At 42.3% G+C, this 27773-nt stretch overlaps 1 protein-coding gene across 1 annotated transcript in view; it reads right to left on the bottom strand.

Annotated features, from left to right (window-relative positions):
- Positions 1-27773, bottom strand: part of DNER (delta/notch like EGF repeat containing) — a 382962-nt gene that overhangs the window by 25961 nt on the left and 329228 nt on the right. The window contains exon 10 of the mRNA XM_018058657.1: positions 14737-14850. Coding sequence (XP_017914146.1) covers positions 14737-14850 — 114 coding nt within the window. The remainder of the gene's footprint in view (positions 1-14736; positions 14851-27773) is intronic.

Here is a 27773-nt window from a genome sequence, read left to right as displayed (position 1 = left end):
ATACCTGGCATCTATTTTTAAAGTAAAATCTGTCAAATGAAACATTTACTACGTCCAGGTCCTATTAGGTTGATTATAATTCAGCAGTGTCTAAGTGAATTTGTTTCCTGCAATAAATAGTCATTTATGTCAATAGGAAAGACATGAAATTGATTGCCTCTTACTAACCTATTTCAAAGGTTGTCTTGCTATTAATGGGGCAATCACTCTGACTGGAAAAGCGCATAGACTAAACTATTACAAATGGCATTACCTGGTATAGACTAGTTGAAGAGACATATAAACAAGAACGTGCTGAGAAACAATAAAAGGATGAAATCACAGGCCCTGACAAATATACACATCAGTACTGCTTTCCATCCATTTAGCAAGACAAGCTCAATTGAGGTATTTACTAAACAATAGCTTTCTTTCCCTGGCTATCTGAATCCTGCAGATTCTGAAATAAGTAAGTTTTGCCACCTTTGCAGCAATAGCTACAGAAATGACCTGACTTCTCCCTACTGCCACAGCCTGAAAGTGAAAGTGTTAGTCACTGAAAGATCAGTCCTGTCCACCTCTTTACGACCCCATGGTCTGTAACCCACCAGGCCCCTCTGTCCTCGGGATTCTCCATGAGAGAACACTGGAATAGGTTGCTAGCCTAGCAAAACTCAAAAGCCCCACTCTGCTCCAGAAGTTTAACATCAGTGTCAAACCTTTCTAATTCCCCACGTTCTGGGCAGTCCTAGAGCTGTCAGTCCAGTCCTGCTCAGATCCAGAGCTTTCCTGGGGAGATAAATGCCAGGTTCAGGTCCAGAGCAGCCCTAATGCATGTTTTGGCTCTTGGAGCTCCAAGTGGCCCTAAAATCATTGAGAAAAGTCCAAGATCCTCAGATTTATCTCTTCTTAGCACTCACTAATTTGGAAGGACTTGGTAGGAATAGAGAATGGCAGGGGAAAATAGGATTAACTTATTCTAGAGACATTTATCAACTCTCTAAGACCCAGGAACCAAAGAACCAGGACCCAGAGAGAATTCCAAACCTATCCCAATCTGGTTTCCATCACCACCGTATTCTTAGAGCTATACTTGGGGTTCAGTGACATTAGTTTATGATGAAGCTCCATGCCAGTCAGGAGCCCAAATTGCCAGCAGCTATTTCCACAGCACAGGAAGAATCTCAGAGCAATTCACAGTACAAAGATACCTTTAGAATTACTCCACTGGCCTATTTTACATGAACATGCCAACATTTCTACTTGAATTGTTATCCCTTAATTGGCTACAGCTGAGGTCTTCATAGTGTTGCATGCTTGGGGTAGGAATATGTGGTGATTCTGACGGGGGAGCCACTCAAGGAAAATTTCACCCAGGAGAAATTCAAAGATGACTGCTCTTTTTGAATGCACTTTGTTATTAGTCTTATGCAAAGTATGTGAAGACTTATTACAAATAATGGGCTTCCCAGGTGGTGCTGGTGGTTAAGAATCCGCCTGCCAATACAGGAGACACAAGAGACATGGGTTAGATCCCTGGGTCTGGAAGATGCCCTGGAGGAGGGCATGGCACCCTGCGCCAGTATTCTTGCCTGGAAAATGCCATGGGCAGAGGAGCCTGGTGGGCTACAGTCCATGGGGCCACAAAGAGTCAGACATGACTGAGCAACTGCGCACACAGGGAGTAAATTGGGTTTCATTTATGTTTCTTTGTATTAGGAGTACTATATTTTTATGTACATTTCAACACCTCACCATTCAATCTCCAAGCAATATGCCTTCTAACCTATTTTAGTAGACGAGTCTTCAGTACATTATATCATCTTTCTCTACTCATAGTTTACTTAATAAATCTTTATGCTTTTGCTGGCTTGAGCCAGATTACTTTTTTCTTGAGTTGCTTACTTTTTTTATTTGAGTGGGGAGAATCAATTACTTTTAAATCATCATTGTGCTTGAATAACATTCGCAAAGAGAACATGAAATGAAATTTCTACTTGACTAAGGCTGGAAATCAGAGTCTGAGCTTTACATCTTTTCCAATCGCTTTTCAATCTACTACTTTCTAAGAGGCAATCTGTATAGTAGGTATCACTTTTGGTAGTATTTATGCAAATTTACAAGTGTACTATTTAATTCCGTATGCTTCCCTTGGATAAATTTAAATGAGAAAGATAAGAAACCAAAAGTCACTGCTGTCAGCAAATCCCTGGGTTAATAGAGCCTCCACTGAATGATATCAATGAAAGTTATTATAGCCATAATCTCTAGTATAAAATTTCAGCCTGCTACGCGCCAGGCACTGGAATGGGTGCTTTACCTATAACTCCTTCATACTTGCTGCTGCTAAGTCTCTTCAGTCTTGTCCGACCCTGTGTGACCCCATGGATGGCAGCCCACCAGGCTCCCCCGTCCCTGGGATTCTCCAGGCAAGAACACTGGAGTGAGTTGCCATTTCCTTCTCCAATGCATGAAAATGAAAAGTGAAAGTGAAGTCGCTCAGTCGTGTCCGACTCTTGGCAACCCCATGGACTGCACCCTACCAGGCTCCTCCGTCCATGGGATTTTCCAGGCAAGAGTACTGGAGTGGGGTGCCATTGCCTTCTCCACCTTCATACTGTACAAGCCTTTTATTTCAGAAGAAATGAATCTAAATAATTACTTGGAACCTCTACAATGATGGAGTAACTGGAACCTGACTTGCCTTCCCACTGTAAATAATTAAACAAGTGAACAAAACATATGTATTTTTTTTTAAAAAAAAAAAAAACCTTTAAAACATTAGACAACAGGCAGTGTCTAACTGATTGCTGAGAGAGAGAAAGAAAACAGCGGAGTACCAACACCATCCTGGCTTTCTGCCTGGAACCAATTTAGAACACAGTGGTTTTGCTGAACTGAGGGGCATAATTGGAATTTGGAGCAGCTCAGGCTTCACAGGTGGTGCTCGTGGTAAAGAACCCACCTGCCAATGCAGGACGCATACGAGACATGGGTTCAACCCCTAGGCTGGGAGATCCCCTGGAGAAGGGCACAGCAACCCACGCCAGTATTCTTGCCTGGAGAATCCCATGGCCAGAGGAGCCTGGGGGGCTACAGCCCACAGGGTCGCAAAGAGTTGGACATGATTGAAAGGACTTAGCATGCAGGTAGAGAGTCCCTTGGACTGCAAGGAGATCCAATCAGTCCATCCTAAAGGAGATCGGTCCTGGGTGTTCATTGGTAAGACTGATGTTGAAGCTGAAAGTCCAATACTTTGGCCACCTGATACGAAGAGCTGACTCATTTGAAAAGACCCTGATGCTGGGAAAGATTGAGGGCAGGAAAAGGGGATGACAGAGAATGAGACGGTTGGATGGCATCACCGACTCAATGGACATGGGTTTGATTGAACTCCAGGAGTTGGTGATGGACAGGGAGGCCTGGCGTGCTGCGGTTCATGGGGTTACAAAGAGTCGGACACAACTGAGCGACTGAACTGACTGAGCTATAATTTGTAGGACAGACCACCACAGAAGATAGAGCCATACAGAAAAGGAGCACCAGCCATATGCTGCACCCGAGTTTGTTGTTGAATACTGTGCCTGAGTCGGTTGGAATGCCACAGGCAGAGCAAAGGGGAGGAAAGGTGAACAGTGCCCACAGCTCACAGAGGACTGGGAAGCATTTAAACTTTCACAAGTTGGAATACGGACATTTCACTGACCTCCCACCACCCCTGCCCTGGGCATCCACAGAGGAAAAGGTCACATCTAAGTAGCAGGATAAAATTATCTCTACTGTAAACGCTACTAGAGTTTCACCTTCCAAAATACAAAACAAACCTTGAAAGAATAAATCGGGTCAGCAAGTAACTTACCTACTTGCCACAAAGAAGCCCTGCACTTTTTAAAGAAATTCAGTTACTCAAAAACTTAACTCACAATGACCAGCAGTCAGACAAAAAAATACCAGATGTGCACAAAAAGCAGGAATATGGGATCCATATCCAGAAGGAAAGTCAGTCAAAATTCAGAGATCCAGAAATATCAGCAACAGATGATGGTGAATAAATAAGAAATTTGTTCAAAATGTGAAGGGAAATCATGGGAAAGATGAGGATAAAAATGGAAGATATAAAAAAAAAACTTCATGGAACTTCTAAATATAAAAATGTCAAAGACAATATTAATAAAAAGAGAAAACTACAAATATGCCTCATGAATATGGGCACAAAAATTCTGAACAAAATATTAAAGGACAGGATTCCGTGATATAGAAAAGAATTGTACACTATGACAAAATGGTGTTTATTCCAGAGAGACAAGAATTTAACTCAATATTTGAGAATCAATCAATATAATCCATCATATTAATAGGTTAAAGAAGAAAAATCATATGATAACATCAATTGATGCAGAAAAAGCATTTGGAAAAATTCAATAGCTATTCATAACTAAAGCTATCAGCAAAGAAGGAATAGAGAGTAACTGCCTCAACTTGATAGAAATAAATCTAAAAACGCGATAGCTAACATTATACTTGGGACTTCCCAAGTGACACAGTGATAAAGAATCCGCCTGCCAACGCAGGAGACATGGGTTTGATCTCTGGCTCAAGAAGATCCCCTGAAGAAGGATATGGCAACCGATTCCAGGATTCTTGCCTGGGAAATTCCATGGGCAGTGGAGCCTGGCAGGCTTCAATCCATGGGGCCGCAAAGAGCTGGACATGACTGAATGATGGAGCGTGCACGGTAATAACGATGGAGTTGTAATGGCAAAGGAATGGAGACATAGATCAATGAGACAGAAGGGAGAATTCACACAAATATGGCCAACCGATTTTTGACAAACGTTTAGAAGCAGTTCTATTTAGGAAAGGCAGCCTTTTCAAAACATGGTGCTTGAGAACTGTACTTCTATAGGAAAAATAAAAGCAAGCCCTCTAGTTGGACGATCCCAGAAAAGAATGCAGACTGTGAAGAAAATAATCCAAGAGTATTTACAAATGTATGACACAAAGCTCACTGAGGGGTGAGGGGCAGTGCTGACCTAAGTAACCTTGGGATGGGCAGAGTTGGTAGCACCAAAAGCAAAAGGAGCCAGACACCAGCTCTGTACTCTCTAGTGTCCTACAAGGACACAAGCTTAAGAATTCTGATACTGCTCTGCATGTACACAGGAATTAAACACGTAAAATAATGTTGAATGGTACTAGCCAGGAATCTTGCTGTTGGTGTGGGAATTTCCAGATAAACAAGAGAGAAGACTGGAATGATCCATGTAGTAATGGAGTAGAGTTGGAGAAATTAGTGTAAATTCATGTTTAGCTTAATTCAGATATAGATGGCTATGTAAAACTCAGCAGTGGCCGCAGGACTGGAAAAGGTCAGTTTTCATTCCAATCCCAAAGAAAGGCAATGCCAAAGAATGCTCAAACTACCACACAATTGCGCTCATCTCACATACTAGTAAAGTAATGCTCAAAATTCTCCAAGCCAGGCTTCAACATTACATGAACTGTGAAATTCCAGATATTCAAGCTGGTTTTAGAAAAGGCAGAGGAACCAGAGATCAAATTGCCAACATCGCTGGATTATGGAAAAAGCAAGAGAGTTCCAGAAAAACATCTATATCTGCTTTCTTGACTATGCCAAAGCCTTTGACTGTGTGGATCACAATAAACTGTGGAAAATTCTGAAGGGGATGGGAATACCAGACCACCTGACCTGCCTCTTGGGAAACCTGTATGCAGGTCAGGAAGCAACAGTTAGAACTGGACATGGAACAACATACTGTTGTTCCAATAGACTGTTGTTCCTAATAGGAAAAGGAGTACGTCAAGGCTGTATATTGTCAGCCTGCTTATTTAACTTATATGCAGGGTACATCATGAGAAAGGCTGGGCTGGAAGAAGCACAAACTGAAATCAAAATCACCAGGAGAAATATCAGTAACCTCAGATATGCAGATGACATCACCCTTATGGCAGAAAGTGAAGAAGAACTAAAGAGCCTCTTGATGAAAGTGAAAGAAGAGAATGACAAAGTTGGCTTAAAGCTCAACATTCAGAAAACTAAGATCATGGCATCCAGTCCCATCATTTCATGGCAAATAGATGGGGAAACAGTGGAAACAGTGGCTGACTTTATTTTTCTGGGCTCCAAAATCACTGCAGCCATGAAATTAAAAGATGCTTACTCCTTGGAAGGAAAGTTATGACCAACCTAGACAGCATATTAAAAAGCAGAGACATTACTTTGCCAACAAAGGTCCATCTAGTCAAGGCTATGGTTTTTCCAGTAGTCATGTATAGATGTGATAGTTGGACTATAAAGAAGGCTGAGCACCGAAGAATTGAGGTTTTTGAACTGTGGTGTTGGAGGAGACTCTTGAGAGTCCTTTGGACTGCAAGGAGATCCAATCAGTCCATCCTAAAGGAGATCGGTCCTGGGTGTTCATTGGAACGACTGATGTTGAAACTGAAATTCCAATACTTTGGCCACCTGATGTGAAGAGCTGACTCATTTGAAAAGACCCTGATGCTGGGAAAGACTGAGAGCAGGAGAAGAAGGGGACGACAGATGATGAGATGGTTGGATGGCATCACTGACTCAATGGACATGAATTTGGGTGAACTCCAGGAGTTGGTGATGGACAAGGAGGCCTGGCGTTCTGCAGTTCATGGGGTTGCAAAGAGTCAGACATAACTGAGCGACTGAACTGAACTGAACTGAATGCAATGGCAATATTTATAAATACATGGGTTAGTACACAGACGCATTCACTTGCTGTCAGCTGAGAGGATCTAGAAGCAAAGGCATGCCTGGAATATCGAGCACAGCTTGAGGCCAGATCTTGGTTTCTAGCACCATTCTGCAATAAAAGGAACCATTCTCCTTGGAGAGATGGCTGATTCTAAGACTGGAGCAAGAAATATACAAGATAAGCCTGGGGTATCTTCACTGCCAGAAAGCATATAAAACACACACAACCACCACCAACACAACAACGGATTATGTTCATCGTCCGGGGACAACAGGAGCCAAATGAAAGAACTCCCAATGTCCAAATCTGGAACATTCTGAGCAACAAAATAAATAAAAATGTTCTGAATTTAACTCAAAATATAAAATAAATATCCATAACGTCACACTGATACAAACAAATGTGGCAGAACAGACAAATCTCTCCTACAGAAGAATTTCACAGAGTTTATGTATCAACTTTTCCTTCAAAGAGGTTGGTACAACTCCCTATTCCTTCAGTGCAGTCCTTCCAAAGAGTAAAATATGCAAAGAGTGGGGAAGAATAACATTACAGGGGAAAAACTTGATAAACACTATCTCAGCTAAGTGATCAAGGTCAACGTCAGTGGTCAGAAATCATACTGATAGTATGTAGCCTTGATATGTGGGATGTGATTAGAAAGTCAACAAAGGACATGCAGGGATACTTGGCCAAAGATAAGCACACGAAAAGGTGTCTAACATCATTTATCATTCATGTTTGCATCAGTCACTCAGGCATATCTGACTCTTTGCAATCCCACAGACTGTAGCCCGCCAGGCTCCTCTGTCCATGGGAGAGTTCAGGAAAGAACAGTGGAGTGGGATGCCATTTTCCTACTCCAAGGGATCTTCCTGACCCAGGGATCAAACCCATTTCCTGTGTCTCCTGCACTGGGGGCAGATTTTTTATTTGCTGAGCCATCAGGGAAGCCCATATTTATCATTAGGGAAATTTGAATTAAAACCACAAGACATCACTAAACACATATCAAAATGGCTAAAATAAAAAATGAAGACAATATCAAATGCTGGCAAGGAGAGAGATAAACTGGATGATGATTCATAGTTAATGAGAAGGAAAAAATGGTTAAGCCACTCTGGAAATATTCTGACATCTTTTTGTTTTTTCTTTTTTTGAAAAGTCCACATCAACTACTTAATGACCCAGCACTTGAATTCCTGGGAAAATGTTACAGAAGAAAAGTGAAAACTTATATTCACACACAAAAAAAACTGCAAACGAAGATTTACAGCAGCTTTCTCTGTAATAGCTCAAAATTGGAAAGACCCCAGATTTCTTTCAACAGGTGAATAGCTAAACAAACTGTGGAGTATTCATACCATAGAAGGCAGATCAGCAATAAAAAGGAAGACACTTGATACACGCAATGATCTGGATGAACTGCCAGAGAATTATGCTGAGTGAAAAAACTTGAAAGGTTACATGCTATATGATTCCATGCAGAAAATATTTTTGAAATACCAAAGTTATAAAGATGCAGAACAGATTAGCACTTTCTAGGGATTAAGGAAATTTTCCTGTAGTGGACAAGAAATGGGCATGGCTATCGAAGGACAGCATAAGGAATCCTTGTGATGGAAATGGTCTGGATCTTGACTGCGTCAATGTCAGTGACCTGGGAAAGACACGGTACTGTAGTTCCACAGCATGTTGCCACTGAGGGCAAACTGTACACTGGATCTCTCTGCATTATTTACTGAAACTGTTCACAAAGTCTGAAGTTTCAATTATCTCAAAATAAAACCTTTGATTTTGAAAAAACAGCTAAAGGGATAAAAAAAGACATACAGATAGTCAATCATTTCCTTAAAAAATGTGCTAATGAATTCCGTTAGTTAAGTTGCTAGGATAACTTTGTACTCATATGGGGAAAAAATAAACTTCCATCCTTAAGTCACACCATAGCCACAAAAAATTAACTCAAGACCTAAACCTAAAAGCAAAATCTATTTTTAAAAATTCTAGAAGAACACATTGGGCAAAATGTCATCATTATAAGGTAGGCAAAGAAAGAATAAACCAAAAGAGAAAAAAAATTGATAAATTAGAGATTACCAAAAAAAAAAAAAAAAGCACTTGCTCCTCACCAAAAAAAAAAAAAAAAACAACCCATTAAGAATGTATGGAAGGTGCTCACTTCGGCAGCACATATAGTAAAAAATTAGACCTATACAGAGAAAATTAGTGTGGCTCCTGAGCAAGGATGACATGCAAATTCATAAAGTGTTCCATATTTTTGCTATATGGCTCAGGAAACTCAAACAGGGGCTCTGTATCAACCTAGAGGGTTGGGATGGGGAGGGAGATGGGAGGGAGGTTCAAAAAGGAGGAGATATATGTATACCTATGGCTGATTCACATTGAGGTTTGACAGAAAACAGCAAAATTCTGTAAAGCAATTATCCTTCAACAAAAAATAAATTAATTTAAAAAAAAGAATATATGGATGCATGCACTGCTGGGGAAAAAAAAAAGAATGAATGGACAAGCCAAATGTTTATCTGACAAAGGATTTGTATCTAGAATATGCAAATTACCCTAACAACTCAATGATATGACAAAAATTCAACTTTTAAAAACTGGGCAAAAAATTGAAAAGACCTTTCACAAGGGAAGACATATGAAAATAAAAAAGTGAAAGTAGTTTCTCAATTGTGTCCGACTCTTTGTGACCCCATCGACTGTAGCCCGCCAGGCTCCTCTGTCCTTGGGATTCTCCAGGCAAGAATACTGGAGTGGGTAGCCATTTCCTTCTCCAGGGGATCTTCCCAGCCCAGGGACTGAACCCATGTCTCCTGAACTGCAGGCAGATTCTTTACCATCTGAGCCACCAGGGAAGCCCAAAGTTACCTGAAGGGTCAGTAATTACATGAAAGATGCTCAGCATCAAAGAAAGGCAAGTTAAAATCTCAGTGAGAATAAAGCACTGATGACATTCGCCTGTGAAAATGAGCTGGAAATCACAGAATATTCTCCTGTGAACTGAAAGACAAATACTGAAAAGTAGCTGGAAAATGCTGAAGAATGACTACGGCTGAGGTATTTGTTATTTTCAAAGACCAGTTGGAGTGATGTTTGAGCCTACTTCAACTGGAAGAGTCCTCCTGCTTGCTATGATTACAGTAAGAATGATAAAGGCCTGCTGCTGCTGCTGCTAAGTCGCTTCAGTGGTGTCCGACTCTGTGCGACCCCATAGACGGCAGCCCACCAGGCTCCCCTGTCCCTGGGATTCTCCAGGCAAGAACACTGGAGTGGGTTGCCATTTCCTTCTCCAATGCATTAAAGTGAAAAGTGAAAGTGAAGTCGCTCAATCGTGTCCGACTCTTAGGGACCTCATGGACTGCAGCCCACCAGGCTCCTCCATCCATGGGATTTTCCAGGCAACAGTACTGGAGTGGGGCACCATTGCCTTCTCCGAAGGCCTAGGGGTGGACTTTCCACCTAGAACATGAGTCGGACACGATGTAGCAACTAAACGACAACCGAAAGGTGTACGGCCAGTGGGGGAGGCAGAGGGGGCTGAGAGCAGGAGACACACAGGAAGAGCATCACTGAGAAGAAGAGCATGACACTGCTGTTCGGGAATCAAGCAGGCAAAGGGGGCCTGGGACAAGCCTAGAAAGACGAGATGTAGCCAGACCTCCCAGGTCTTGATGATCCAGCTAAAAGTCTTAAAGACAATGATATGCCAGTAGGTGATTTTAAGCAGGGAGAGACAAAGATTAGATTCGCATTTAAAAGGTCTCTGTAGCGGATTCATGTTGATGTATGGCAAAATCAATACAATATTGTAGAGTAATTAAAATAAATAAATAAAATAAAAATAAAAGGTCTCTTCAGAGCTTCCCTGGTGGCTCACTGGAAAAACAATCTGCCTGCCAATGCAAGAGATGCAGGTTTGATCCCTGTGTTGGGAAGAACCCCTGGAGAAGGAAATGGAAATTCACTCCAGTATTCTTGCCTGAAAAAAAAAATCCCATGGACAGAGGAGCCTGGCAGGCTACAGTCCATGGGATCACAAAGACTTGGACACTACTTAGTTACTAACATTTTCACTTTCAAGGAAATAAAAGCTTCTTTGCACTCTGGATAGGAGTAAATATTGGTACAAGGTTTCTTCCTGGAGAGCAATATGGAAAAAAGTATGTATTCTCCTGGATCATGGGTTTCCATTCCTAGGAAATTAGCTCAAAGAAATAATCACACAAGTTTACAAAGACATGCATGCAAGAATATTCACTCTAATATTGTTTACAATAAAAAGTTCCATCTCCCCAAAAGTTGAATTGAGCATGGGTTAAAAAAAGAATCCTGACATATCATGGACTGGATGACAGGACAGCCAATAAAAATGATAAACAGAAGCATATTCCTTAATGTGAAAGTGCCATTTATGAAACACACATATTTTAAGTGAAAAATAGTATGAACAGTATGATTCCTTTTATGTTCAAATAGATGCATTTACAGGCTTCCTCAGTGGCTCTGTGGTAAAAAATCTGCCTGCAATGCAGGAACTGCAGATGTGGGTTTGATCCCTGGGTCAGGAAGTTTCCCTGGAGGAGGGCGTGGCAACCCACTCCAGTATTCTTGCCTGGAGAATCTCATGGACAGAGGATCCTGGTGGGCCACAGTCCATAGGGTCGAAAAAAGTTGGGTATGACTGATGCAACTTAGCAGGCACCCACATATGCATTTACACTACACACTGTATCTTAAACACAAACAGACCTTCAGGAAAACCCCTGGATATATGTAAGAAAATGTTAACAATGGCTGTCTCCTAGTAGGACAGTTTTAAGTGGTGGGTTTGTTTTTTTTTTTTCCTCTATGGCACTATATTTTCTCATTTTTCTTCCAAGCTTTTTATTATTTGGGGGATATAAATGTCTGGGGGGGAATGGAATGCTTCCCCAATATTCAGTTCAGTCCAGTCGCTCAGTCGTGTCCGACTCTTTGCGACCCCATGAATCGCAGCACGCCAGGCCTCCCTGTCCATCACCATCTCCTGGAGTTCACTCAGACTCATGTCCATCAAGTCTGTGATGCCATCCAGCCATCTCATCCTCTGTCATCCCCTTCTCCTCCTGCCCCCAATCCCTCCCAGCATCAGAGTCTTTTCCAATGAGTCAACTCTTCGCATGAGGTGGCCAAAGTACTGGAGTTTCAGCTTCAGCATCATTCCTTCCAAAGAAATCCCAGGGTTGATCTCCTTCAGAATGGACTGGTTGGATCTCCTTGCAGTCCAAGGGACTCTCAAGAGTCTTCTCCAACACCACATTTCAAAAGCATCAATTCTTCGGTGCTCAGCCTTCTTCACAGTCCAACTCTCACATCCATACATGACCACAGGAAAAACCATAGCTTTGACTAGACGGACCTTAGTCGGCAAAGTAATGTCTCTGCTTTTGAATATACTATCTAGGTTGGTCATAATTTTCTTCCAAGGAGTAAGCGTCTTTTAATTTCATGGCTGCAGTCACCATCCGCAGTGATTTTGGAGCCCAAAAAAATAAAGTCTGACACTGTTTCCACTGTTTCCCCATCTATTTCCCATGAAATGATGGGACCGGATGCCATGATCTTCATTTTCTAAATGTTGAGCTTTAAGCCAACTTTTTCACTCTCCGCTTTCACTTTCATCAAGAGGCTTTTTAGTTCCTCTTTACTTTCTGCCGTAAGGGTGATGTCATCTGCATATCTGAGGTTATTGATATTTCTCCCGGCAATCCTGATTCCAGCTTGTGTTTCTTCCAGTCCAGCGTTTCTCATGATGTACTCTGCACAGAAGTTAAATAAGCAGGGTGACAATATACAGCCTCAACATACTCCTTTTCCTATTTGGAATCAGTCTGTTGTTCCATGTCCAGTTCTAACTGTTGCTTCCTGACCTGCATACAGGTTTCTCAAGAGGCAGGTCAGGTGGTCTGGTATTCCCATCTCTTTCAGAATTTTCCATAGTTTATTGTGATCCACACAGTCAAAGGCTTTGGCATAGTCAATAAGGCAGAAATAGATGTTTTTCTGGAACTCTCTTGCTTTTTCCATGATCCAGCGGATGTTGGCAATTTGATCTCTGGTTCCTCTGCCTTTTCTAAAACCAGCTTGAACATCAGGGAGTTCACGGTTCACGTATTGCTGAAGCCCTGGCTTGCAGAATTTTGAGCATTACTTTACTAGCATGTGAGATGAGTGCAATTGTGCAATCCCCAATATTATCTTTGCATTTATTGATGAGAACAAATGTCCCTGCGTGTTTATAAACCGGTCAGAAACAAAACCACCTGCAGATAATTTTCTGAGTGAGCCCGCTTCCTGGTCCCAGGAAAAGCCAAAAGGAAAACAAAGGATATGACACAGATAAACAGAAGGAAGATCAGAGGTCGCTCCTCCTGATCTTGACTGTTGGCATCTTCCCCAGAAGCACCAATGAGGCTCCCCAGGGATGGACTGGGGGTCCAGGCTCTGTGGAATTCTTCAGGGTTGGGGAGGTGGCCACTGTGGCTTAGCAGGGAGAAGTGAGCATGCAAGGCACTCTCCAGCCAATGATAACATATTTCCAGAAACTTTAGTGCCCACCTTCTTCTGTCTGCCCCCTGTATATTAACCTTTCCCAACCTGCAAGCCAGCGTGACCCTGACGCTATTGTTGGCTGAGCAAGTGCTCAAAACAGAGACCTGACCTGCGCTCTACATCTCCGCACTCCTGTGCTCAGTTAACAAAGTGAAGGATGGCATCTCCACTACCCAAGGGGTTCCTAATTTCTTTTGAGAATCTGATGAAAATTTAAGAACTCCCCCTCAGTATTTACACATGCATACGACATTCCACATCTGTTGGGGTGTTTACAACCCCCTAGATCTTTGAGGGGTGACTTCTAAGGGCTCTTGTTAGGCTCATTCTCCTTGCCCACAGTGACTTTTCCCACTCAGAGCCCAGGAGCCTCCGAGGCTCCTCTTGAACCCAGCCCTGTCCTCCCCACCTGTTCTTCCATCAGATGTTTTCTCCCCCATCCACTCCCTCTGCCCACACCTCTCCTGTCCTTACCTTCACTACTAATTCAAGATCTCCCCCTAACCGCCCCCACCATCTCTCCATTATGCAAAATCCAGATGTTAATATACGATATTTGCCTTTCTCTTTCTGACTTACTTCACTCTGTATAAGAGGCTCTAGGTTCACCCACCTCACTAGAACCGACTCAAATGTGGAGGGCAGTAAAAGAGACGCAGACATAAAGAGCAGACTTTTGGACTCAGTGGGAGAAGGAAAGGCTGGGATGATTTCAGAGACTAGCACTGAAACATACACCTTACCATATGCAAAGCAGATAACCAGTGGGAGCTTGATGTATGATACAGGGCACCCAAAGCCGGTGGTCTGGGACAAGCTGGAGGGATGGGGTGGGGAGGGAGGTGCGAGGGGGGTTCAGGATGGAAGGAACACATGTATGCCTGTGGCCGATTCATACCGACTGAGTCATATTGATGTATGGCAAAAACCATCACAAGGTAGTAATTATCCTTCAATTAAAATAAATAAGTAAATCCGGACACTGCCGTATCTTTCGATAGAAATAAACCTGGTGGCGGAATGCAGTTGCTGCAGAAGACACATTTGACCCTTCCATTCTCCGTCTCACCCCCATTAGCACTGACCCTTTATCAGGTGTGAGTGCAGTGGCTCATGTCTCACGTTTCAAGGCTACAGGTCAGAAAACGTACACAGCAAGGACAGTCGCAGCAAGTCTTCGAACCAAACGCTGATCTCCTAAGAGCCTCACTTAATGACAACACAGTAAATTGTTTTAAAACAGGTCTCCATCCAAGCGATCCCTGCTTACCTTCTGCAGTGCAATTCATATTTTGCAATAATGTATGCATAGAGGTTTCTGGGTTTTCTTCACAGCTGCAATCTCAGGGATTCTGCAGTAATTTGAAAACTTAGCTTCTGTCTCACTTGCCTGTAAATCCTGGTGCGCAGACACACGTGCCATTGAGACCTTCGCTGTCACAGGTGCCTCCGTTCAGACAGCTGACATTAGCGCATGGGTCCTTGTAGGATTCACAGTGGATTCCTGCAGAGACACAGATGCAAAAAGGGTAACTTGCTAAGGTCTCCAGCTCCCATAGCCTTTGAAAGGAAAGTGTTTGAATAGATATGAACAGTGTGAAGGCTGATTCCCAGAGGGGTGCATGTGTGTGTGCATGTACACGCATGGGTGCACACATGTAAATGTATTCATGTGCCCACCCTTGACTTTTGCTGTTGCTTAGTCACTTAAGTCATCTCTGACTCTTTGCGACTCTGTGGACTATAGCCCATTAGGCTCCTCTGTCCATGGAATGCTCCAGGCAAGAATACTGGAGTGAATTGCCATTTCCTTCTCCAGGGGATCTTCCCAACCTAAGGATCAAATCCATATCTCCTGCTTTGGCAGGCAAATTCTTTACCACTGAGGCACCAGGAAAGCCCACCCTTGACTTTAAGCTGTAAAAACACACCTTACTAGAAACTAACAAATTCAGTACCTGATCATAAGTCCCATCATAAAGTCTTCTCTGTATTTTCTCTGACCCCACACCCCAAAGTCTGGGCAACAAAAAGTTAAAACATTGAAAGATAAAATTTATCAGGGACACATGCTTTCTAAGTCTCCAAAAGAAACAGAAAGTAGCCAGACAGTCTACAAAAAATGTCAATATAGCTGATAAACAGTATCCTGAAGGTAAAGATTTGGAGTCAGATATTTAAACGAGCTCCAGTTGTAGTTTTGGAAAACTGCAGGGGAGAGGAGGTCCTTAGACTTCATCCCCAAAGATCAAACCAGTTCACAAACAGAAAGGCAACATGCTGCACACATACTGTGTTCCAGACCCTTCTGCTGTGCTTTATGTATAAGGTGATCCTCGAGTCAACACTAGGAGACAAATATCCAAATGCAAGGTCACCAAGCTGGTGGGGAGGGACCCAGTGATGATGGTCACTTGAATGTGATCCTGTGCTCGCTGAACAGTTCATGAGATGGAGCTTCAACTGCCGTGGAAATATACAACAGTCTATGGAGCTCTGCACACATTCAACAACAAACAAAAGAGGCACTGAAAAACAGTCTTTATAACAAAAACAGCTCCCATTGTTGTTAAAAAGTAGTCTATGTGTATATGTATATATGCAGAGGCTTGAAGCTGAACTGAGAGAAAAATGAATTACTTTGAATGTCACTTTGTACATCTCTACATTGTTAGAATTTTTCACAATGACTATATAGCATTTTCATAATTTTATTTTTAAAAAGAACTTTAAAAATCCAATGCTCTTTGAAAGGTAGAATTTTTGGTATTTCACCGGAAGGTCAGATAGATGAATAGACTAATCTCTTTCTTTGTTCCCCTCCCCTTTGGAGAGGAAGATAAATTACATCTTTGGAAGAAAGTATATAATGATACACTTATCCTTTCTGACAGTCTCAAGAAAATATAAGCATAAATCAACTAATAAAAGGATATTTATTTAATTTCCACTTCCTTACTTCACTCAGATTGTACAAAAGACTGCCACACCCAGTGACTCATGTTGACACTGAAATTATTCTTGCTGGGACTTTTTTCTCTCCTTTCTTTTCTAATTTTCAATGTCTTAAGAAGCAAGGTTCAGGAAACAGGATGGGAGGGGGGCATGGAATGCAAGAGAGAAAGAAAACAGAACTCCCTATCTGTAGTCACACTAATGATTTATTGGAGCCTGGTAAATGGAAGAGGAACTAAAAAGCCTCTTGATGAAGGTGGAAGAGGAGAAGGAAAAGCCTTAAAACTCAACATTCAAAAAGTTAAGATCAAGGCATTCAGTCCTGTCACTTCATGACAAACAGATGGGGGAAAGAATGGACACAGTGACAGACTTTATTTTCTTGGGCTTCAAAATCACTGCAGACAGTGATTACAGACATGAAATTAAAAGGTGCTTGTTCCTTGGGAAAAGAGCTGTGACAAACTTAGACAGCATATTAAAAAGCAGAGACATCACTTAACTGACAAAGATCTGTATAGTCAAAGCTCCGGTTTTTCCAGTAGTCATGTACTGATATGAGAGCCGAACCATAAAGAAGGCTAAGCACCAAAGAACTGATGCTTTTGAACTGTGGTGTTGGAGAAGACTCTTGAGAGTCCCTTGGACTGCAAGGAGATCCAACCAGTCCATCCTAAAGGAAATCAATCCTGAATAGTCATTGGAAGGACTGATGCTGAAACTAAAGCTCCAATCCTTTGGCCACCTGATGTGAAGAGCCAACTCATTGTAAAAGACTCTGATGCTGGGAAAGATTGAGGGCAGGAGGAAAAGTGGGCGACAGAGGATAAGATGGTTGGATGGCATCAATGACTCAATGGACATGAGTTTCAGAAAACTCCAGGAGATGGTGAAGGACAGGGAAGCCTGGTGTGCTACAGTCACAAAGAGTCAGACACACCTTAGAGCCTGAGAAATGAACAACAACAAAGCATCTTAGAATGGATGCGTTTTCATTTCTTTTTATCCTTTGCCATCATATCCAACTTGTGAACAATATTCTACCAAATATTTTTCCAAACTGCCTTTCATATCTTTGCCTGACTTTTCTCCCTGCAACCACCACCCCAAGCCCACTGCCTCACGCCTGGTGGGAAGCACTCCCAGCCCCCAAATATCTCCTAGCTCCCTCTCTGCCTCCAGAGACTTGATGGCACCTCCCTGACTCATCCTTAACAAACCCACAACTCACAAGGTCAAACTAATTTAAAGACTGGACTTCCCTGGTGGTTGAGTAGTTAGGAGTCTTCCTGCCAATGCAGGGGACACAGGCTCAATCCCTGGTCCAGGAAGATTCCACATGCTGCAGGGCAGCTAAGCCTTCGTGCCACAACTACTGAGCCTGTGCACCTAGAGGCCATGTTCCACAAGAGAAGCCACTGCAATGAGGAACCTGCATACTTCAACAAAGAGCAGCCCCTGTTTGCTGCAGGCAGAGAAAAGCCCATGGGCAGTAATGAAGACCCAGTGCAGCCAAATAATTAATTAACTTAAAAAACTAATCTAGAGATTAAAGTGTAAAACTGGTAATTGCTCGTTGCTTGAGTGTGTGCAGTGCAGTCTCTTCACCCAGGAGTCTCTATTTTCATCTTTCCAGTGATACCCAAGTAGCACAGGCTGAACTGAAACAGTAAAATGCAAAAGAGCATTTTTTGCTTCCAAGTGTCATGAAAAACAAGAATTCACATATTTGCAAGTTCAGGGAAGCCTGATGTGCTGCAGTTCATGGGGTTGCAAATAGTCAGACATGACTTAGCAACTGAACAACAACAAGAAGTTCCTAGGAGGCTGATCACTGGGAACCACATGACAAACAAGGCTTTTGATTATAACAGGAAATACAGCCACACCAAAGTTCAGAAGTATTCTGAAATCTAAGAGCAAAAATATCCATTAGAACTAAAGTAAGAGCAATCAAGGACATGTTTTTCTCGATTTTCAGTAATACATTTGCCAACTTAATCTTAAAGTATTCATATAACTAATACATTAACACACAAATTACCACATTCCTCAAATAAGGCTGAAAAGCATGTTCCAGGCTGAATATTTAAGCATCTCAACTTGAAAAGCCTTCAGTAAGATACGTTTGATGAAAACACTCAAGATAATAAGCAACTTCAATCTTTTGCGTGTTTGGGCAATGATTTTATCCTTCGTTATTTCTCTTTTTCAAAAGATAAGATATTCAGTCACTTGAGGTTCATTGAGAGTTTTCTGGCAGCAAGATGGGACAAAAACTAATCTTCTTAGCAAGAGGATAACTTCGCAGCAAGTCGGTCTCAAACGTCCCCAGAGAGCACTTTTCCGACTCATGTTTCTATACGCTGAGCCTCGCTAAGCCCTTTGCAAGAAACACGTGCCATGTTGTTCAGTTTGTTGGTCAGAACTGAACCACTATGAGCTAGAAATCTTAAATGCAGAGAAGAGAGAGTCATGAATACCACTGAGATGCCCAGGATACGTCCCCTTCAACTCTGCTCTTCAGGGCCCCTGGGTTCCCCTCATCTGCACCCCTAGGGCCCCCATTCCCTTGCACAACACTGTGTATCAGGCATCCTGTGTCCTCTGAGCATAACACTTTCCTTCGCCCTCCCTCCTGAAGTTGACTCTCCCAAGGCAGGACTCTGTTCTTCTGCCACATTGAGGGCATGTGGAGATCCCATGATTCCAGAGTTCAGTGTTAAAGCACCACTTATGTGTTTTGCTGTCTGATTCCCCCATGTATCTCTGAGGTTCTTTAGAGCAGAGGCTGTATCAGACCGCGGGAAGAAATGATGGCTATACCACCAGAATCCTGTCCTTCCAGGAGGGGCGACAGTCTGTGTACTTTGGCCGATACACAGGTAGGGTTGCCAGAGGAGTGAGACACCATTCCAAATCTGCCTCAGAAACACCCTATTCTGTCAGGGAAAACCAGGTCCACACTTCAGACTAAGTCTGTAGAATGACGCACGCATCACCCACTGGCAAGGGACGCAGCACGCACTATTACACAACTTATGTTTAGTCTCGAGCAAAAATAAACTGTAAATCAGTCAAAACTAATAAAAAATCATACTTTTTATATTAAGGCATAGAGCGGCAATGTTTCGGAAGAGATCCTTATTTCAACAGGGCTCTTTCTAGCAGTTAATTTTAGAATTAAAATGAGCAAAAATTCAAAGAGTCGTGCTCCAATTATAAACCTCTGTTGTCATCATAATTTTTGGTCGTGATTAATATTTTCACAACTGAAAAATCTTTATTTTATCTCTAAGAAAATTAAGTCAGGTAAAGAAAATTAGCTTGAAGTGTTCTTTGAACTTCCCATTCATTTGAAGACATCATCTTACTTTATTCAAACTGCTTTCCTCCAAGAAAACTTTTCCAGGGTTTCAGCCTCACAGAGCTCAACCTTTTCTAATCTGTTTTAGAAATTACAACTGACACCTCGACCTTCGCCTCATTATTTCTTGTGTGTGCCAGTCTCAGTCTGTTCTTCTGGTTAAACAATAAGCTGATAAAAGGAAGAAACCCTGAGTCACCCATTTTTCTATCAATCACAGTACTTGAGAATGGCTAGGTATACAATCCAGAAATTCTCGTCCACGCGTTATACAGAGGAAATAATTCTAGCCAACAAAGAAAGAGTTTTTATCTTTTCAATTACACACTTTTCTGGACTTTAAAAATCAACAACCAGGTACAATGTGATCAAACTCACAACCCAATAAACTTATTTCTGAGACTCTATCCCTCCAAAAAAAAAAATCCAGAAAATATGAAAATTATATGAATAAATATGTTCATTCCAGAATTATTATAGTAGCCTCACATCAGATGTAATAAGGGAATATATCACCATTTTAAATAGAGCTAGTACACTACTGTCACTATGTGTAAAATAGAGGGAAGGGGGGAAAGGGAAGTCGCTCAGTCGTGTCCGACTCTTCGCGACCCCATGGACTGCAGCCCACCAGGCTCCTCCGCCCATGGGATTTCCCAGGCAAGAGTACTGGAGTGCGGTGCCATTGCCTTCTCCATAAAATAGATAACTAATGAAAACCTACGGTTTAGCACATGGAACTCTACTTAATGTACTGTGGTGACCTAAATGGGAAGGAAACCCAAAAGGGAGGGGGGATAGACGTATATGTATGGCTGATTCACTCGGCTGTACAGTACTAACACATACTATAAAGCAACAGTACTCCAATAAAAATTAATTTAAAAATCAAGTAAAACTAGTAAAACTTGCTAACAATTTCTAAATCAAAAATAACAGTATTTATTTTCATAAATTATTTTCATTATTCATAATCATATTTTCATTATTAAAAATTGAAGTATTTTCTTTCTAACTTCTGTCACCAAAAATTCCAAGTGGGTATAACCTTGACCATTAAATTTGTTCTTCTATAAATAATAATTCAGCATAATGTGGGTCTGTAACTTAATGTTTTGGCAACATAAGGTTGATGAATGCTAACCAAAGTCCCATGGTGAATTAGCTGTGAACTAGTTTTGAAGAAGTATCTGAAAAGAGATCACTCTGAGTCCCTCCGTGTATTTTGTTCCTAACAATTTCATAATCCACAGTGGAAACTTATGGGCAAAAAGCTCAAGTTGCTTTGGTGTATTTTACTAGTGTGTTAAGCAGTAGTTTCCATTCAAGTACAGATAGCTATGGAGTGTTTACTTTGAGTAAGCTGCCATACCAAGAGCAGATGATAAGTTTAAAAAAAAGAAGAACAAAAGAAAAAAAAGAGGGATTTCCCTGGTGGTCCAGTGGTTAAGATTCCGCTCTTCTTCATGAGTTCAATACTGGGTTGGGAAAGTTCCACATGCCACGCAGTATAGCCAAAAAAATACATTAATTAACAACAACCAAAAAAAAAAAAAAAGCCTTTGTAGTCACTGCCATTCAGGAGATTATAATTAAGTGTCAAGAAAAGGAAAGTCTGGAGACAGAAAGAGCTGACTACAAGGCTGACCATAACTGTCATACCAAACATCAAGAAAATGCTTTGAAAGTTTAGGAAGGAGAAATCATGCCTGTTCGGAGATCAGTATTTCAGTCAGTGGATACAGACGCAGGACAGGATGATGGCAAAGAGGAGGAGAGAGAAAGGGCCAAGAAGTGAAGCCTGTAAACAACCTGCATCCATGGTGTCCAGAGGACAAGGATTCTTTCCAAAAGACCAGAGGGAAGACTAGGGCTGGGGGTGGGATGGGGAGAGGAACAGGGCTGTGGAGGCTAACGCAGGTGAGTTTCACGAGGAACCCTGTGATCACAGAGTGATGGGGCAAGGATGTGGAGTTGGAAGCTTGGGGATTTCAGGCTTTAATTAGGTCACTGGACAGCAAGGAAATCAAACCAGTCAATCCTAAAGGAAATCAGCTCTGCTTATTCACTGGAAGGACTGATGCTGAAGCTGAAGCTCCAGTAGTTTTGCCACCTGATATGAACAGCCAACTCATTGGAAAAGACCCTGATGCTGGGAAAGATTGAGGGCAGGAGAAGAAGGGGATGACAGAGGATGAGATGGTTGGATGGCATCATGGACTCAATGGATATGAGTTTGAGCAAGCTCCGGGAGATGGTGAAGGACAGGGAAGCCTGGAGTGTTGCAGTCCATGGGGTCACAAAGAGTTGGACGGGACTAAGTGAATGAACCACAGATCCATTTAGCAGAATGAGATCCAAATTGTGAAAGGCCATGAAAGAAAATTAAAGGAAATAGAGGTGTTGTCTGTACAAACTCTAAGGAAATTTGATTGTAAAACACAGAGGAAGAAAGCAGATGAGGATGCAAAGTCAAAAGGAGTCAGACTTGTTTTTTCTTTAATTCACACCGAACTTATTTAGAAGTGTGTGCAGGGACATTTCTTCTTTTCTGTCTAGCAACTCAGTTTTTTTTAGCACCATTTCTTAAGGAAGAATTCCCTTCCCATTTCATAGCAATTCTTTGTTAAGTGTCATATATTATTACAGATGAGGGTTTCTAGGCCATTATTCAGTTTTGGTTAGCTGTCCATTCTCGCACCCATTACATGAGAATGCAATAATAACTGCAGCATTATAATGGGCTTCAACATCTGGCAGAAGTTCCCCCTCAACGCCTTCTTTTTTCAAAATGTTCTTAGCTATACTTGCCTGACCTTATTGCACTCATTCTTTTCAGGAAGTTATATTCATTTATTTACACTTTTTAAAAACAGAAAAGATTAGAAATCACCATGTAAAAAGCACATATGTAAAGTAAGAAGTTAAAGTACCAATCTTCCCCTCAACATATCACTTACCCAAGGTCTAACTGCAGAGGTGAGTGCTAGTTAAGAACTAACGTTCACTCATCTGATAGTTTTCTAAGTTTATACAGACTTCTCATATGTAAATACATGTTGGGAAAAATGTCTGCAAAGAGGGACAGGAAAGACAGGTCCAGGGTCTTGTGACCTTCCTCTGGATTGAGGGCATAAATTGGCCCCTTCTGCTTTTCTTTTAATCCCTTCTACCCCACACCTCAACACCTGCCCATCACTCTTAAGTTTTGAAGTTCTTTCGCTTATTGCTACTTTGCTAAGGTTTACATGCCTGCTTAAACCCAAACCTAAAGGTCTCTGTAAATACCTCAAAATGAAATAATCACTTTATCTGCCCATTGAGATGAGGTCTCTAACACACCCGTGTGCCTTCCAATCATTCCCAAACACCCACCAACTCACGTGGTGTCACACTCTAGGGTGACCCTCCTCAATGAGTCAGACCCTTGTATAATTCCCTCCCCTTGAATGAGAACTTCTAACCAATGGCATTCAGCAATGATTAGGAAAGTTTGAAGATGAAAAATCTAATCAGTTGACTTAGAGTTAACCTTGGGTGGGCCTTCCCTAACCAGGTGAGAGCTTCAGGAGGGTTCAGGCCTCTCTTGAAGTAAGAGGCTTGAAACAGCAGAGGTTCTCTCTCATCACGTTCAAGAAACTGTCAACAATTCTCCAGCCACAAGGATATGAATTCTACCAACAACTTGAGGGGACTTTGAATCTGAATCTGATCCTTCCCTATTTAAACCTCAGATGAGCATTCAGCCCAGCCAATATCTTGATTCCAGCTTTGCATACCAGACCTTGAACAAGGAATCCATTAATCCATGCCTGAACGTAGGAAATTGTTAGCTAATAAAAGGGTATTGTATTAAGCCCCTACCTTACAATAATTCACTATGCAGCAATAATATTAATAATTAATACAGTATGCATGTCTATTCTTCTAAGAGACTTTTCTTTACCACTAAATTAATTAGTATTTACAATCACATGAATGCCATCTATTTGGGTTTATCACCACAAGTAAAGAAGTCTGCTCAACCTCCTTCTTCTTGCTGTCTCTTGTCCCCTATCCGGTTATCTTTGTTCTGATTTAGTTCCAATTTGATGAGTATACCTTGTAAAATAATTTTCTTAGAGAGGGTACATGGGGTTCCTTAAGTGTAGAAAATGTCTTTCTTTATCCCTCAAACATAAATGAACCTTTAACTACCAGACTTTTTCTAAACACTCTTCACTGCGGTTTAGCCTCATTTTATTTTTTTTAATATTGATTTATTTTGTGGCATCAGGTCCTGCTGCAGCACACGGGATCTTCATTACAGCACACAGACGTCTCTAGTTGAGGGGCATGGGCTCCAGAGCACGTGGGCTCAGTAGTTGCAGAACGAGGGCTCAGTTACCCTGAGGCATGTGGGATCTTAGGTCCCTGACCAGAGATCGAACCCATGTCTCCTGCATTGGAAGGCAGATTCTTAACGACTGGACCACCAGGAAAGCCCTTAGCTTCATTTTAGAGAAGCGCAGTTCAATGATAATTTGCCTTTCTTTTGTAACTTGTACTCCCTATAGAGAATCTTGCAAAATATTCTCTGTATTCTTGGATTTGGAAACTCTACCAGGAAATCACAAATTATATATCATCTCCTTCATTAATCCTCTGGCACTCGGTAAGCCGATTCTCTGTGAAAATTTCAGTTTTATTTATCGCATAGCCTTCTCCTTCTAGAAGCTGTTTGTTTCTGGTTTTATTGCCATGTGTTCTTCTTCCCCAGCCATCCATCATTCAGATGAAACACCATCTCTTGGATCTTTTCTCCATGTTTCATGTCTTTTCACTCACGGTTTCCATTTCCTCATACTTTTACTTCTATCATGACATAGTTCCTCCTTTTGCTTTTCCAGACCTAAATTCAATTCTGAGGGGCATACTTTACTTTTTTCACTTCCCTTTTTGAGTGTTTAGAGTTGTGGGTCTTGCTGCAATTTTGCTTTTCCTTCCTAGATTTTGTGGTTTTTTTCCCCCCCTCATTGAGTTGTCGGTACAGACTCCCTGGACTGGCCAGGCTTGAGGTTGGCAATGAAACAGATGATACTGGAGATTCTCCTCCAGTGCCAAACAGGCAGGTCAAGCCAGTCCTGTCTACGAGGGGTAGAGGCCTCCCAGTTTGTGTTTTTCAAGGTTCTCCAGGTGTGAGCAGAGGCCCATTCTCTTTATTTCTCTTTCTCATAGACACACTCACACGTATACACAAGGACCAGCTCAGTCTGACTGCAATCTTCTTTTTTCTTTAATTAGAGATTGTTTTATTTTGTTTATTTCTGGCTGCACCCGGTCTACACTGCCACCTGTGGGCTTTCTGCAGCTGCAGTGTGAGGGCCTCTCACTGTGGTGGCCTCTCTTGTTGTGGTGCTCAGGCTCTGGATTGCATGGGCTTCAGTAGCTGTGGCATGTGGGCTTAGCTGCTCCATTTGGAATCTTCCTGGACCAGGGATGGAACCTGAGTCCCCTGCATTGGCAGGTGGATTCTTAACCACCGGACCACCAAGGAAGTCCAGCAGTCCTCTTAAAGAACAGCCAGGATCCATGAGATAGGGAGCCCTTTGTCACGTGCAGCACACCATGGTGTATATTTCCTTTCTATAAGCTGAGGGGTCTTTATGGCTCAGCTGGTCTTTGAGTCCTCTGTTCTCCCCAGAACCCTATCTCCTAACCCTGTGGTACATAAAGGCTCCTGGCACTGTGCCCTTTTCTTGAAAACCCACATCCTCAAATGTAATTGAGATCCCCTCCAGGATCTTGAGTCATCTCAAGTCAACCCTATTCTCTTGAGTCATCCACAGCAGGGCATCTGTAACTGATGGAGGAAAGTCACAGAAAAATAGAAGGGGTGGAATGAGGAACATATACGGAAGGATTAGCCTTGAGCAGAATGGGGAGCATTTGACAGTTAATAGGGAGGACAATCAAATTTGAGCAGTTGTGATTGCAGATGAGTTTGTAGGGTGGGGCTTTTCAAAGGGCAGCAAGAATCAGCATATCGGTATCATCTGAGAACTTACCAGAAATTCAAATCATTGGACCCTATCCCAGATATATTGAATCAGGAACTCAAGGGTTGGAGCCCAGCAGACTATGTTCTAGGAAGCTCACCAGCAGATTCTAACACATGCTCAAGTTTGAGAACCACTGTTGTAGGATGTGGAAAACTAGGGAAATTTAAAAATGTCTCTAAATGATAAGCTCTTTTTCATTCCATGAAGATGAATGAGTGATTTAATATAAGGCTTGAGAGAAGCAGCAAAATTTGGGAATACCCTTTGAGAAAAATGGATTAAAAAAATAAAAGTGAGGCTCACAGTCCATGAATTTGTGGAGTCACTAGCAGGTCATCATACACAATTTCACTTTTTATTTCTTGGTCATGATATCATGAGCACTGCTTCCAAGCCAGGAACACAAGAAGCAAATTCGGAGTACACCCCATTAATAACTCTGTCATTTATAAAGATGAAACTTACTCTATAAAATCTATCATAAACTAAAGAATTCTGGGATTTAAATTTTTGAAGCACATCTGCCACTACTAACGCTGTCATTGAAGAATCTCAAAATCTCTCAATCTCAAGTCAGTTGAAGAGGTTTATCCAGGGTCATCCGTATGCCAACGGCACACTGAGGATGAGCTACCTAGGTCTCCAAGTTCACTGCTCTTTTATTCTTTCCAGACTTGAGAGGATGCCCTATTTCCTGATACTCAGATCCACCTAGAACTTAAATCCATGTGGATGAAGCTAGAACACCTGTCCTCATGGGAGCTATAAGTGGGCATCATGCTGCTGCTGCTGCTGCTTCTAAGTCACTTCAGTTGTGTCCGACTCTGTGCAACCCCATAGATGGCAGCCCGCCAGGCTCCCCCATCCCTGGGATTCTCCAGGCAAAAACATCAGATCTGCCAAACATACAGCAAAGACGGGGTCCAGCTTCAGCCCTTCCACCCAGGGGCTAGATCAGGTTCATCCATGTGCCCTACAAACCTTCAAGGCTCACCAGAAAGACCTCTAAATAAAGGTGGGTCCATCCAAAGAGAAGCAACGTCAGCTACAAAGCAAGGTCATAGCAGATCAATGCTATCAAGCAGGCGGTGGTGTGGGCAAAAGGTTAAGTGAAATGGATATAAATAGAGCCCTCAAAGGCATTACAAAAGTCTACACCAGCGCTGAAGTCGTGGCTTAGAGAAATACATGCAGAGCAGCTGATGGCCAGGCCCCTGACACAGTGCTGGCTGAGACCAGTGAGCCCACAGGGGAGGAAGATGGAGGGGCTTATGAAGGCTGACACTACATCCTCTTGAGTTACTCCCAGGTCTTTTTCATGAGTTTACCCATGTAACGACTTAGAACAGGGTTTGTGTGTGTGTTAGCTGTTGAGTCGTATCCAACTCTTTGCAAACCCATGGACCACTGTAACCCGCCAGGCTCCCCTGTCCATGGAATTTTCTAGGCAAGAATACTGGAATGGGTGGCCATTTCCTTCTCCAGGGTATCTTCCTGACCCAGGGATGGAACCCAGGTCTCCCTCACCGCAGGGTGATTCTTTACCATCTGAGCCACCAGGGAAGCAGAACAAGGTTTGGATGCTATTAAAAAAAAAAAAGTGACAATGTTAGTCACTCAGTTGTGTCCAACTCTTCATGACCCATGGACTGTAGCCCACCAGGCTCCTCTGTCCATGGCAAGAATTCTGGAGGCAAGAATACTAGAATGGGTTGCCATGTCCTTCTCCAGGGGATCTTCCCAACCCAGGGACTGAACCTGTGTCTCTTGAGTTTCCTGCACTAACAGGAGTCTTTACCACCAACACCACCTGAGAATGTTATAAACTCTTCATCAACATGGGCCGTTTTTCCAGAGTGACTTTGACACAAGTTCACTCAAATGAACTAACACTTGCCTCCCCTTTAACGACTCATTTAATGAGAATGAATTTTTCCTGCCAACGTGTGAGACTCCACCCGCCTCCTCCCACTGAAAAGCACAGCACTGTCTCCTCACCCGGAGAGCACTTCAGGGCAGATGCCCTCCTCCCCTGGTGCCACAGCTGCATCCTCCGACCTGAGC

This window comes from Capra hircus, chromosome 2 (assembly GCF_001704415.2).
Source record: "Capra hircus breed San Clemente chromosome 2, ASM170441v1, whole genome shotgun sequence".
NCBI lineage: Eukaryota > Metazoa > Chordata > Mammalia > Artiodactyla > Bovidae > Capra > Capra hircus.
This window is presented reverse-complemented; position numbering and strand designations above follow the sequence as displayed.